Below are 13,425 nucleotides of genomic sequence, written 5' to 3'. Positions count from 1 at the left end.
CTCATTCTTCCTTATACCTTGATTGGCTTTCGCCAGAAAGAGGGCGGAGCTTACGCATGAGTGATGTTTTTACCATTCAATAACAAAATACGATCAGGGCTGACAACCAGAAGCACGTGATCATACGTCATCAGCATGCGCCGGAAGTGAAGCGGTGTCCGTCGGGAAGCTGAGGTTTCATGTGAGTTTTCTGGTGGGTATTTTTAGACATTGATAGATGTTTCTGAATGGATTTTGCACAGAATCACGTGTCCCCGTGCTCCGCTGTGTGTCTCCGGCCTCGTTACTCCTCCCCCGGTGTCTATACATCGCTGGTGTCAGTGCAGCCTCCGCCCGTGTGTAATGATGCTCTGTATTTCTCAGGTGAAGATGACGAGTCTGAAGATCCCGGTGATTGACGTCCACATTGAGAATTTTGGCGAGCTCTGGCCGTCCATGTTACTGGCGCTGAAGACGTCCACGTTTATTGCGGTGGACACTGTAAGTGACGCCTGTAACCGCAGCCGCACCATTGGTTAGGCTGCTTTCACACATCCGGTTTTTCCTGTGCGGCACAATCCGGCGCTTTGCAGAAAAACGGCAAGCGTTTTTTTTTTTGCTGCCGATTGCGTATTTTTTTGCATAGACTTTCATTAGTGCCGGATTGTGCTGCATGGGCTTGCGTTCGGTCCGTTTTTTTGCCGGATGCGGCAGATTTAGCCGATGCGGTGGCCGGACGGAACGCTGCCTGGCACGTTTTTTTTGTCCGGCAAAAAAAAAAACGCATTGCGCCGCATCCAGCCGATGCGGCGTGATTTGCAATGCATGCCTATGGACGCCGCATGCGGCGTCCTGCGGCAAACACCGCATCCGGCTGCCGCATGCGGTTTTTTCCACTGCGTATGCTCAGTAGCCTGCCACAAGCGGCAAAAACTGGACGGGCCGCATGTCAAAAACTTATGCAAAGGATGCAGTATTGTCGCTGCATCCGTTGCATAGGTGTTGGATACGCATTGGCCGCCTCTGCTAAAACCAGAGGTGTGAAAGCAGCCTTATATATTTTGGTGGAATTAGAAGGAGAAGGTGACTGAGGTTAATGTCGTCTGATTCGTCCCTGAAGTCACATAAAACCACTGATGATACGTGCACATCCCATAAAGCTGAGTGTCCATGTTTTCTGAGTGGGGACAGAGAGTAAGCAGCGGCCAGACATCTCCGCTGTCAGCTCATTTCCCCTGAGAGCTAAAGAATTGGGCAGTTTGTCATTCAGTAGCCCGATCCTCTCCCACACGAAGTCTGGAATTCCCCGACACTCATTACATGGTTAACGGGTCCCTCCATAGTGAGCAGGTCATCAGTCCATGCTTCACAGCCATCTCAGTGGGACAGTCCAGGATTTAGACAACTATGGGGGGGGGCACCGAGTGGTGGTTGCCTGTGAACCACTGTGGGGGGCAGCAAGCGGTGGTTACCTGGGGACCACCGAGCAGTGATTACCTGGTGACAGCAAAAGGAAAAAAATTCCAGCTCCAATACACTCCCAAGTAAAATATCTCCAGGCTTTATTACAAACTTGCTCATAAGATTCAAAAAAATGGCATGAAGCAAAAGGTAAAATGACATTGCATGACCCCGAGGGGCTAGAAAAATGTTATAAAAAAACGGCAACGCGTTTCAGACACATGGTCCTTTGTGAGAGCTGAGGACCACAGTGGGGAGCATAAAGCGGTGGTTCCCTAGAGACCACTGTGGGGGGCGCTGAGCGGTGGTTCCCTGGGGGCCCTCAGCGATGGTTACCTGAGGACCACTGTGGCAGTGCCGTACTGAATGGGGTATTGTAGTGTGTGGGAACACAAAGAGGCCTCACTGTTTTTGTGTTGGGTTCATATGCTTTTGGTCAATTGAATGGTTTATTGTAAAAAACAAATAATTCTGCAATCTGTGTTCTTTCTCATCTTTCAGAGTTGGGAGATATGATTATAGTATATGACCAGCCTAAACGCTTTAGATCAGGACAAATTTTCATCTTTTGGAAGTAAACGAAAATGTTCTCATTTACTGACAGCAAGCAGAGTTACGTTCGAAAAATGAAACTCAATGTCTCCTGGTATAACAATGTATTTGTTTCCCATTCATGCAGGAACTGAGCGGTCTGGGATCCCGGAGAAGTTTACTGAACCAGTAAGTGACGTGCACTGGAGATTTCCATGTGATGGCCGATGTTCTCTAAACTAAGGAAAAAATCTAATAAATATCAGACTACTCCTGTATTAGATTGTGGGGATTTTCCTGTTTATCCAGTCTCTGAATTTTTGGCTAAGGCCAGGACGTCTTCATGCAGGAGAAGACTAAATAAACCCTAATGTGTGTGAGATATTTCTGATAAATGTAGCTGTTTGTTTTCATCACTCGCAGGTGTGTTGAGGAGAGGTACAAAGCAATATGTCTGGCTGCACGTACACGATCCATACTGTCCTTGGGAATCGCCTGCTTCAAAACCCTCCCAGAAAAGGTAAATGCTTCCAGTAGCACCAGAGTATTTCTAAAGAGAAGAGCTTTGATCATGTGAGCAAATATTGAAGGAAAGTCACTTATGAGGAAGCAGCACAGAGGATTTCAGATATTGTGTAAGATTATGGAGCAGTTGCATGTTAACATCATTACTGTGCATTACAGGGGGAGGACACCTACCTGTGTCAGATCTACAACCTGACCCTGCTGTGTATGGAGGATTACACCATAGAGCCTCAGTCCGTCCAGTTCCTTGTCCAGCACGGGTTTGACTTCAATAAGCAATATTCCCAGGGGATCCCTTACTACAAGGGCAACGACCGGGTAACACTTTATACATTTCTAATCTTTTGTGAGGTTAGTATGCCTCTGATGTAGCTGAAATCCTGGTAATGTGTCGTCCTAGGTTAGAAATTTTTTTTAAGTAATTCTAATATTTTTGCTTTTCTAATTTTCAGAATTTATCTATATAGGAATTGGAGCTTAATTTTTCTGATACAGAATTTCAGATGCCCTGCAATAGACAGGTGTGTAAATATCCTGAGATAAATGATAAGATTCTGTCTGCAGCCACCACTAGGGGCAGTTACTTACTAAAGGTCAGATTGAATTTAATCGGAGCTGTATAAATTTGTATACAGGGAGCTCCCCCTAGTGGTGACTGTAGACAGGATCTTATCATGTATGTCTCTATACAGGGAGCGCCCCCTAGTGGTGACTGCAGACAGAATCTTACCTATCTCTGTATACAGGGAGCTCCTCCTGGTGGTGAATGCACAGAAGATCTCATCATGTATCTCTGTATACAGGGAGCGCCCCCTAGTGGTGACTGCAGAGAAGAGCTCATCATGTATCTCTGTATACAGGGAGCGCCCCCTATTGGTGACTGCAGGCAGGATCTTATCATGTATCTCTGTATACAGGGAGCTCCCCCTAGTGGTGGCTGCAGACAGAATCTTATCATGTATCTCTGTATACAGGGAGCTCCCCCTAATGGTGGCTGCAGACAGGATCTTATCATGTATCTCTGTATACAGGGAACTCCCCCTAGTGGTGGCTGCAGGCAGGATCTTATCATGTATCTCTGTATACAGGGAGCTCCCCCTAGTGGTGACTGCAGGCAGGATCTTATCATGTATCTCTGTATACAGGGAGCTCCCCCTAGTGGTGGCTGCAGGCAGGATCTTATCATGTATCTCTGTATACAGGGAGCTCCCCCTAGTGGTGGCTGCAGGCATACGTAATTTTATCTTGTCCCTCTGTACTCTTGTAGCAAGTCATTTGGAGGTCTGTATCAGATATATTGGAATATATATATATATATATATATATTATTAAAAATAAGAGGGTAAATGTTTTCTAATGTCGCCATCCACATGATGTATATAAACATTATGACTCTTTTCCTCTCCACTCAGGATGATGATCGTCATCTCCAGAGCGTCCGCACTCTTTTCCTTGAGCTTCTCCAGGCCCGGAAGCCGCTAATCTTGCACAATGGACTCATAGACTTGGCTTTCCTGTATCAATGCTTCTACGCTCATCTCCCCGACAAAATGATGAACTTCATCGCAGACCTGTCGGAAATGTTCCCCGCCGGAGTCTATGACACCAAATACGCTTCGGAGTTTGAGACTCGCTTTACGGCTTCTTATCTAGAATACGCCTATAAGAAATGGTGAGTGCAGATCTGTAGTCTGGATGTAGGTAATTTCTTTTTCGCTCTATTGGGAGACCCAGACAATTGGGTGTATAGGCTATGCCTCCGGAGGCCGCACAAAGTACTACACTTAAAAGTGTTAGGCCCCTCCCCTTCTGCCTATACACCCCCCGTGCTCCCACGGGCTCCTCAGTTTTCTGCTTTGTGCGAAGGAGGTCAGACACACACAGCACAGCTCCACAGATTAGTCAGCAGCAGCTGCTGACTATGTCGGATGGAAGAAAAGAGGGCCCATATAGGGCCCCCAGCATGCTCCCTTCTCACCCCACTCTTGTCGGCGGTGTTGTTAAGGTTGAGGTATCCATTGCGGGTACGGAGGCTGGAGCCCACATGCTGCTTTCCTTCCCCATCCCCCTCTGGGCGAAGTGGGATCTTACCGGTCTCCAGGCACTGAGACCGTGCTCCATCCACAACTCCTGTGGAGCCTGATGGATAGGAGCCGAGTATCGTTCAGGGACATGGCCCTGCATCTTGGAGGTACTCTGTATCCCTGTGGGGACCGCGCACGGCATCACCTCAGCTTTGCTGGGTGTGCTAGTGCACCGGGGACCGCGGCGCTGACCGGGTCTATATGTGCCATTACACACTCAGCGTCGCTGAGTGTGTTTATATGTAAGGGCTACCGCACTAACCGCCGCTGCCATGGGACTGCGGCGCGGCTGGGACTTGTAGTTCGCCGGGGACTTTCACGCCGGCCGCGCTTTTACGGCGGCCGCGTTTATTACTAGAGTCCCCGACTTCCTTGCGGCCTAGTTTACTTTTCTCCCGCCCTCAGGCCTGACAGGCAGGGGGAAGGGCGGAACGCTGCACGGAGCGAGCAGCTCTGAGGGCTGGAGTATGATTTACATACTCCACCCCCCTCACTGTGCACGGTGTGAGCACCAGTTCGCGCTCTTTCTCGGCCACGCCCACAGCTCCCTCATCTCGTCAGGACGCCGCAGCCATTCCTGTCAGCTCCACCGATGCTGCAGAAGAGGGACAAGTCCTGGGAGACCCAGACACGGTCTCTGGTGGCCTCACAACCGCTTTAGGCGGCTGGTAAGCAGCACCTGTTGGTGCTAGCCCCATGGTGCTGTAGTGTGTTGGTACATTATTTGTGTATCATATATACTTTACACTGTATGAGCACAGTGCATTCTGACTATATACCCTTTTGTGTAACTCAAGGAAAACTATAGCATGGCGCCCACAAAAGGCAGGGGTGCCAAAACACAGGCTTATTATGCTGCCTGCGCCGCTTGTAAGACCCCACTACCGGCAGGTTCCACTGACCCTCATTGTGTGCAGTGTTCGACCCCTGTGCCACTTCTTCAGCCGGAGCCTATGCTAAGAGGGGCCCAGGGGGAGACACCTGTTGACACTGTCCAGGTGACGGGGACTGAGTTTGCTAAACTCTGAGACTATGGCTAAGATACTAGAAGCCTTGCAGTCCAGGCCGGTATCTCAGCAACGGGACCCTGTTGAATCGTTGTTCCCGGGCCCCCCTCAGTTGGACCAACAATGTCCTCCCGGGGTATCTCCTACATCCCAGTCTGAGGGTTCTGACTTAGACCCCAGCCCCAGATTGACTAAGCGGGCTCGCTTAGAATTTCCCTTGACATCATATTGTTTAGGGTCTCAGCGGGGGGAATCTTTGGTTGATGATGCGGAGACAGCTGATCAGGATTCTGATCCTGAGAGCGCTCTCAATCTTAATACTCCAGACGGGGACGCCATAGTGAACGATCTTATTGCGTCCATCCATCAGTTGCTGGATATTTCTCCCTCAGCCCCTCCGGCGGAGGAGTCAGCTTCTCAGCAGGAGAAATTTCGTTTCAGGTTTCCCAAGCGGACACAGAGTATGTTTCTAGACCACTCTGATTTCAGAGAGGCAATCCAGAATCACCATGCTTGTCCAGATAAGCGTTTTTCTAAGCGCCTTAAGGATACACGTTATCCTTTCCCCCCGGACGTGGTTAAAGGTTGGACTCAATGTCCCAAAGTGGATCCTCCAATCTCCAGACTGGCGGCTAGATCCATACTTGCAGTGGAAGATGGGGCCTCGCTCAAAGATGCCACTGACAGGCAGATGGAGCTCTGGTTGAAATCCATCTATGAAGCTATCGGAGCTTCTTTTGCCCCAGCATTCGCAGCTGTATGGGCGCTGCAAGCTATCTCAGCAGGTCAAGCGCAAATTGAAGCAGCCACTTGCACGGCCGCGCCACAAGTGGCATCCATTACCACCCAGACCTCGGCAATTGCGTCTTACGCTATTAATGCTGTCCTGGACTCTGCGAGCCGTACGGCGGTGGCGACCGCCAATTCTGTGGTACTCCGCAGGGCCTTGTGGCTACGGGAATGGAAGGCAGATTCTGCTTCCAAAAAGCGCTTAACCAGTTTGCCAATTTCTGGCGACAGGCTGTTTGGCGAGCGTCTGGATGAAATCATCAAACAATCCAAGGGAAAGGATACATCCTTACCCCAGCCCAAACAGAACATTCCCCAACAGAGGAGAGGGCAGGCGAGGTTTCAGTCCTTTCGGGGCGCGGGCAGGTCCCAATTCTCCTCGTCCAAAAGGTCTCAGAAAGAACAAAGGAACTCTGATGCATGGCGGTCTAAGTCACGTCCTAAAAAGAACATTGGAGGCACCGCTAACAAGGCGGCTTCCTCATGACTTTCGACCTCCTCTAGTAGCATCCTCGGTCGGTGGCAGGCTCTCCCGCTTTGGCGACGCCTGGCTGCCACAAATAAAAGACCGCTGGGTGAGAGACATTCTATCTCACGGTTACAAGATAGAGTTCATCTCTCGTCCCCCGACTCGATTCTTCAGGTCTTCTCCGCCTCCCGAGCGAGCCGAGGCGCTTCTGCAGGCGCTGGGCACTCTGAAGGCAGAAGGAGTGGTGGTCCCTGTTCCTCTTCATCAACAGGGCCACGGTTTTTACTCCAACTTGTTTGTGGTCCCAAAGAAGGACGGGTCTTTCCGTCCTGTCCTAGACCTGAAACTTCTCAACAAACACGTAAAGACCAGGCGGTTCCGGATGGAATCCCTTCGCTCCGTCATCGCCTCAATGTCCCAAGGAGATTTCCTTGCATCGATCGATATCAAAGATGCTTATCTCCACGTTCCGATTGCCCCAGAGCACCAGCGCTTCTTGCGCTTCGCCATAGGAAACGAACACCTGCAGTTCGTGGCACTGCCATTCGGCCTGGCAACAGCCCCACGGGTTTTCACCAAGGTTATGGCTACTGTAGTAGCGGTCCTCCATTCTCAGGGTCACTCGGTGATCCCGTACTTGGACGATCTGTTGATCAAGGCACCCTCTCAAGAGGCATGCCAACACAGCCTCGACGCTACCCTGGAGACTCTCCAGAGTTTCGGGTGGATCATCAATTTTCCAAAGTCAAATCTGACACCGGCCCAATCGCTCACATACCTTGGCATGGAGTTTCATACCCTCTCAGCGATAGTGAAGCTTCCGCTGATCAAGCAGCGGTCACTACAGACAGGGGTACAATCTCTCCTTCAAGGCCATTCACACCCCTTGAGGCGCCTCATGCACTTCCTGGGGAAGATGGTGGCAGCAATGGAAGCAGTCCCTTTCGCGCAGTTTCACCTGCGTCCTCTTCAATGGGACATCCTACGCAAATGGGACAGGAAGCCGACGTCCCTCGACAGGACCGTCTCCCTCTCTCAGGCGACCAAAGCTTCCCTTCGGTGGTGGCTTCTTCCCACTTCATTATCGAAGGGGAAATCCTTCCTACCCCCATCCTGGGAGGTGGTCACGACGGACGCGAGTCTGTCAGGGTGGGGAGCGGTTTTTCTCCACCACAGGGCTCAGGGTACGTGGACCCAGCAAGAGTCCTCGCTTCAGATCAATGTTCTGGAAATTCGGGCAGTGTATCTTGCCCTGAAAGCGTTCCAGCAGTGGCTGGAAGGCAAGCAGATCCGAATTCAGTCGGACAATTCCACAGCGGTGGCATACATCAACCACCAAGGCGGCACACGCAGTCGACAAGCCTTCCAGGAAGTCCGGCGGATTTTGATGTGGGTGGAAGCCACGGCCTCCACCATATCCGCAGTTCACATCCCAGGCGTGGAAAACTGGGAAGCAGATTATCTCAGTCGCCAGGGCATGGACGCAGGGGAATGGTCCCTTCACCCGGACGTGTTTCAGGAGATCTGTTGCCGCTGGGGGATGCCGGACGTCGACCTAATGGCGTCCCGGCACAACAACAAGGTACCGGCGTTCATGGCACGGTCTCAAAATCCCAGAGCTCTGGCGGCAGACGCCTTAGTTCAGGATTGGTCGCAGTTTCAGCTCCCTTATGTGTTTCCTCCGCTGGCACTGTTGCCCAGAGTGTTACGCAAGATCAGGGCCGACTGCCGCCGCGCCATCCTCGTCGCTCCAGACTGGCCGAGGAGGTCGTGGTACCCGGATCTGTGGCATCTCACGGTCGGCCAACCGTGGGCACTACCAGACCGACCAGACTTGCTGTCTCAAGGGCCGTTTTTCCATCTGAATTCTGCGGCCCTCAACCTGACTGTGTGGCCATTGAGTCCTGGATCCTAGCGTCTTCAGGGTTATCTCAAAAAGTCATTGCCACTATGAGACAGGCTAGGAAACCAACGTCCGCCAAGATTTATCACAGGACGTGGAAAATTTTCCTGTCGTGGTGCTCTGCTCAGGGTTTTTCTCCCTGGCCATTTGCATTACCTACTTTTCTGTCCTTCCTTCAATCTGGACTGGAAAAGGGTTTGTCGCTCGGTTCCCTTAAGGGACAAGTTTCAGCGCTCTGTGTTTTTCCAGAAGCGCCTAGCTAGACTTCCACAGGTACGCACGTTCCTGCAGGGGGTTTGTCACATCGTTCCTCCTTACAAGCGGCCGTTAGAACCCTGGGATCTGAACAGGGTGCTGATGGTTCTTCAGAAACCACCGTTCGAGCCAATGAGAGATATCTCTCTCTCACGACTTTCGCAGGAAGTGGTTTTTCTAGTAGCAGTCACTTCACATCGGAGAGTGTCTGAGCTAGCAGCGTTGTCGTGCAAAGCCCCTTTTCTGGTTTTTCACCAGGACAAGGTGGTTCTACGTCCGGTTCCGGAGTTTCTCCATAAGGTGGTATCCCCCTTTCATCTCAATCAGGATATTTCCTTACCCTCTATTTATCCTCATCCAGTTCACCAAGGTGAAAAGGATTTGCACTTGTTAGATCTGGTGAGAGCACTCAGACTCTACATTTCTCGTACGGCGCCCCTGCGCCGCTCGGATGCACTCTTTGTCCTTGTCGCTGGCCAGCGTAAAGGGTCACCGGCTTCCAAATCAACCCTGGCTCGGTGGATCAAGGAGCCAATTATCGAAGCTTACCGTTCGGCTGGGCTTCCGGTTCCCTCAGGGCTGAAGGCCCATTCTACCAGAGCCGTGGGAGCGTCCTGGGCTTTGAGGCACCAGGCTACGGCTCAACAGGTGTGTCAGGCGGCTACCTGGTCGAGCCTGCACACTTTCACGAAGCACTATCAGGTGCATACCTATGCTGCGGCGGATGCCAGCCTAGGTAGACGAGTCCTTCAGGCGGCGGTTGCCCACCTGTAGGAAAGGGCCGTTTTACGGCTCTCTTACGAGGTATTATTTTACCCACCCAGGGACTGCTTTTGGACGTCCCAATTGTCTGGGTCTCCCAATGGAGCGAAAAAGAAGGGAATTTTGTTTACTTACCGTAAATTCCTTTTCTTCTAGCTCTAATTGGGAGACCCAGCACCCGCCCCTGTTTTTTTGTGTACACATGTTGTTCATGTTGAATGGTTTCAGTTCTCTGAGTTTTCCTTCGGATTGAAGTTACTTTAAACCAGTTTATAATTCTTTTTCCTCCTTCTTGCTTTTGCACCAAAACTGAGGAGCCCGTGGGAGCACGGGGGGTGTATAGGCAGAAGGGGAGGGGCCTAACACTTTTAAGTGTAGTACTTTGTGCGGCCTCCGGAGGCATAGCCTATACACCCAATTGTCTGGGTCTCCCAATTAGAGCTAGAAGAAAAGGAATTTACGGTAAGTAAACAAAATTCCCTTCTTTACAATATTGTCATTTTTAGTAGACGTTTCTGGGTCTTTTTATTTCTCGTTTTGTTTGTAATATTTTCTTAAATACAATATCTCATGAACAGTAGGTTCCTCTGTTTACAAGGTTCCTACTTGCTGTCAATGAATAGAAATGTTTATAAATCAATAAACCTGTCCTGATGTTCTGCTCATGAGGGTTTGCTGCAATATGTCAGTGTAGGTAAGAGCTGGAGTTTAGATAGAGATTGTTTACACTGATACATTGTAATAAAACCAGAACAAGTCTAGGGCACTTGTCAGAGATCCGTTCTCAGTTTTTGGGGTCTAGAGTGGTAACTGTTTGCAGATAGTCGCCCCTCTGTGGGGCAGTGCAGCCTGTGTGACGCCACATGTATAGCCTGGAGGGCATCTCGCTATAACCTGGTGTGTGAGTGAAATCGCTCAATGTTCATTTCTCTTCCAGTAAACGTGAGAATGGCAAACTGGTGGCCTCCAGCAGCGGGCACCTGGACGTCCAGTTTTGTCACTACCCGGCTGCCATGTCGGCATATATAGATTATCGCTTGTGCTCTCTCCCCGACCCCGTATCTTCAAATTATGGCACCGACGCGCCCCACATCTGTGAGAGGTTTTCTGTGAGTCCATATTTCTATTCTTCATAGATGTTGTTGGGTTCTTCTTGTAATAATGAGCCCTTTTTCAATTTTTTTGCTGATTTCAAAAGTTGCAGCCGTTCTTGATAAACACTTTTCTTTTGTTTACGGCTCGTTGTCTAGGAGACCGACCACCGCTACAGTAGAGTGTGTAAACACTGCGCTGAAGCTGGCCGGGATTAGGAGGTATCGCTCTCCTGGCCCAGCTTCCAACAGCGCTAACAAGCGCAATAGAAAAGAGGTTCTAATGTGTCACAGCAGTGGTCGGTCTCCAAGGCAACAAGCTGTAAAACAAAAAAAAAAAAGTGTATCTCAATAATGACTAAAAATGTTAATAAGTAGTAAATTGTAAAATTGCTTGCATTTACAAGCACTACACAACAATACCAGTTTGTTACTGCCATATATATTTTCTATATGCTTGGTTGTTGGCTGCCATGGATTTTATTGTTTTCTGTTATCAGCCATTTCAGACAAGGGAAGAAGACGTTAGTGAAGCCCACCCATCTATACTGGACTGACACTAGCCAAGCCTGCCAGTGTTAACCAGTCCAGCTGATAGGCTATTTTATTTATTATACTTGCTTATATAGCGCTATTAATTCCACAGCGCTGTACAGACATCATTATCACTGTCCCCATTGGGGCTCACAATCCTGAATTCCCTATCAATCTGTATTTGTAGTGTGGGAGGAAACCCATGGGAACACGGGGAGAACATACAAACTGCTTGCAAATGTTGTCTTTGGTGGGATGTCAACCCAGGACCCCAGCTCTGCAAAGCAACACTGCTTACCACTGAGCCACCCTTCCTACAATGCCAACCACTGCGCTACCCTTCCTATAGTGCCAACCACTGAGCTACCCTTCCTACAGTTCTAACTACTGAGCCTATAGATATAGAGATATATCTCATATCTATCTATTATTATAAACTGTAGGATGGCCAGGTAATCGCCATGCACATGTCGGGTATTACAAATATTTCTGGAGGGGGAGAGAGGGAGCTGCTCCTGCCACTACTATGAATGTGTCTGATTTTTTTTTTTGTTTTTTTGTTTGCTCTAAGGCATACGGCTGGTGTCCCAATGGGTTAAAGTGCACACAGTCCCACAATATCGACCTGATCATTGAGGAAGACGAGAAATGTAAAGATGAAAAGAAGAGAAAGAGACGGAAGAGAAAGAAAGCAGCCGCGGCTCTTGCGGACATGGAAACTGAGCCCCCTAGTAAGCAAAATTCAGGGGTCTCTTGTAAAGCTAATGATACAGAGCAGATCGAGGTGGGGGCATCAGAATCCATCATGGATGGTCAAATGGATGAAGACCAAGATAATGCCAAGATCAGCCCGGAGAATGTGCCCCCAGCATTGTGCCAACAGCCAGGAGATACTGAGAAGAGCAATCAGTCACTAATAGAAGAGGCTGCCCCGTTATTACTGGACTCCACCAACCACCATGGAGCAGTCACCAAGTTGCCGCCACCGCCGCCATCCTCCGAGTCAGGAACTCACAGAGCCGGGTTTGACGCTTTCATGACTGGTTACATCATGGCCTATGTGTGGATGTTGAAGAAAGATAAGAGCTCGGACTCCTCTGCTCTCTGCGTCCTCCCGAACTGTCTCAATAAGATCTACCTAAGTGGGAAAAATGTCCCCCTGCAGATTGTGAAGAGCGTCTTCTCCAAGTCATCCAGAGCTCACGTCCAGAAGATGAGGCTGATCTCAAGCGTCGGCTCCTGAGTCACACATCAGGGGGTTACAATTACGCAGAACGGAGGGGATGATACAACCTGGGTGACGACGGCGTGCCCCAACCTCAGAGCCACTGTACCCCCCCATGTAGTGTATTTAGGGGGCATCCCTTCCTTCTCACCCCTGACGTGGTCAGACGCCCGATCACCGGCCCGTCACACACCGGCTCCTGCCCAGCAGACGTCAGACTCGAGCTTTCCTCCCAGCTGCAGCACCTGATGATTTGTAACACATTGTTTTGATTTTGCGACTTATTCCAATTTTCTGGATTGAGATTTCAGTGAAAAGAACAAGATTTTATTTTGTCCGTCATGTATATGTCAGGAATGGATCTGGCAGATAATGTTTTTTATTTTTAAACAAAAGCGTCATCTATGAATAAATCCCATGTCTATGTGTAGTCTATATAAATATAGCTAGTATAGATTAGAGAGGAAAGATTTACATGTAGAAATGGACCTCCATTCTTTACACTGCAGGCTGCAGAGACCAGGTACAAATGACCAGAGAATTTATTTAACTTATTTTAAATGTCACTTTCCTTCTTCGATGACCTCACTAATCACTCGGCCTAGACTCACTTTCTTTAAAGGGATGGTTCACCCCCTTTTCATTATTGGCCACATAGATAGTATGTTGAGACATAATATTTCTCTCAAGTTCTTTGTGTTGCCAATACTGCCTGTGAGTGGCGCTATTGCGGGCCACTCATCTCGTTCACGTGACCTCCCGAATCCGGTGATGTCACGTCAACGGAGGCCGGACCCAGTCTTCCTGAGT

At 49.6% G+C, this 13,425-nt stretch overlaps 1 protein-coding gene across 2 annotated transcripts; it reads left to right on the top strand.

Moving 5' to 3' along the window:
• The first annotated feature begins 129 nt into the window (after nt 1–129).
• On the top strand, nt 130–13,028 carry TOE1 (target of EGR1, exonuclease). 2 transcript variants are annotated; one of them, XM_075320500.1, is made up of 8 exons: nt 130–181; nt 364–480; nt 2,120–2,160; nt 2,395–2,491; nt 2,656–2,814; nt 3,909–4,168; nt 10,703–10,874; nt 11,962–13,028. In XM_075320500.1, the coding sequence occupies exons 2-8, from the start codon at nt 370–372 to the stop codon at nt 12,631–12,633; spliced, it is 1,512 nt and encodes a 503-aa protein (XP_075176615.1). In that variant the 5' UTR covers nt 130–181; nt 364–369; the 3' UTR covers nt 12,634–13,028. The 2 variants fall into 2 exon arrangements, with proteins under 2 accessions (XP_075176615.1, XP_075176613.1); XM_075320498.1 differs by having other exon boundaries at nt 143–193.
• The last annotated feature ends 397 nt before the right edge of the window (nt 13,029–13,425 follow it).

This window comes from Anomaloglossus baeobatrachus, chromosome 8 (genome assembly GCF_048569485.1).
Source record: "Anomaloglossus baeobatrachus isolate aAnoBae1 chromosome 8, aAnoBae1.hap1, whole genome shotgun sequence".
Classification (NCBI taxonomy): domain Eukaryota; kingdom Metazoa; phylum Chordata; class Amphibia; order Anura; family Aromobatidae; genus Anomaloglossus; species Anomaloglossus baeobatrachus.
The sequence above is the reverse complement of the archived record's forward strand: the minus strand, read 5'-3'. Positions and strand labels throughout refer to the sequence as shown.

What these genes read in the sequence shown, in the direction of transcription:
- TOE1 (XM_075320500.1), top strand. Translation starts at nt 370, where the DNA reads ATGACGAGTCTGAAGATCCCGGTGATTGACGTCCACATTGAGAATTTT. An exon ending in ACTACAAGGGCAACGACCGG is followed by an intron (nt 2,815 to 3,908) that starts GTAACACTTTAT and finishes CTCTCCACTCAG; the next exon opens with GATGATGATCGTCATCTCCA. An exon ending in GAATACGCCTATAAGAAATG is followed by an intron (nt 4,169 to 10,702) that starts GTGAGTGCAGAT and finishes TTTCTCTTCCAG; the next exon opens with TAAACGTGAGAATGGCAAAC.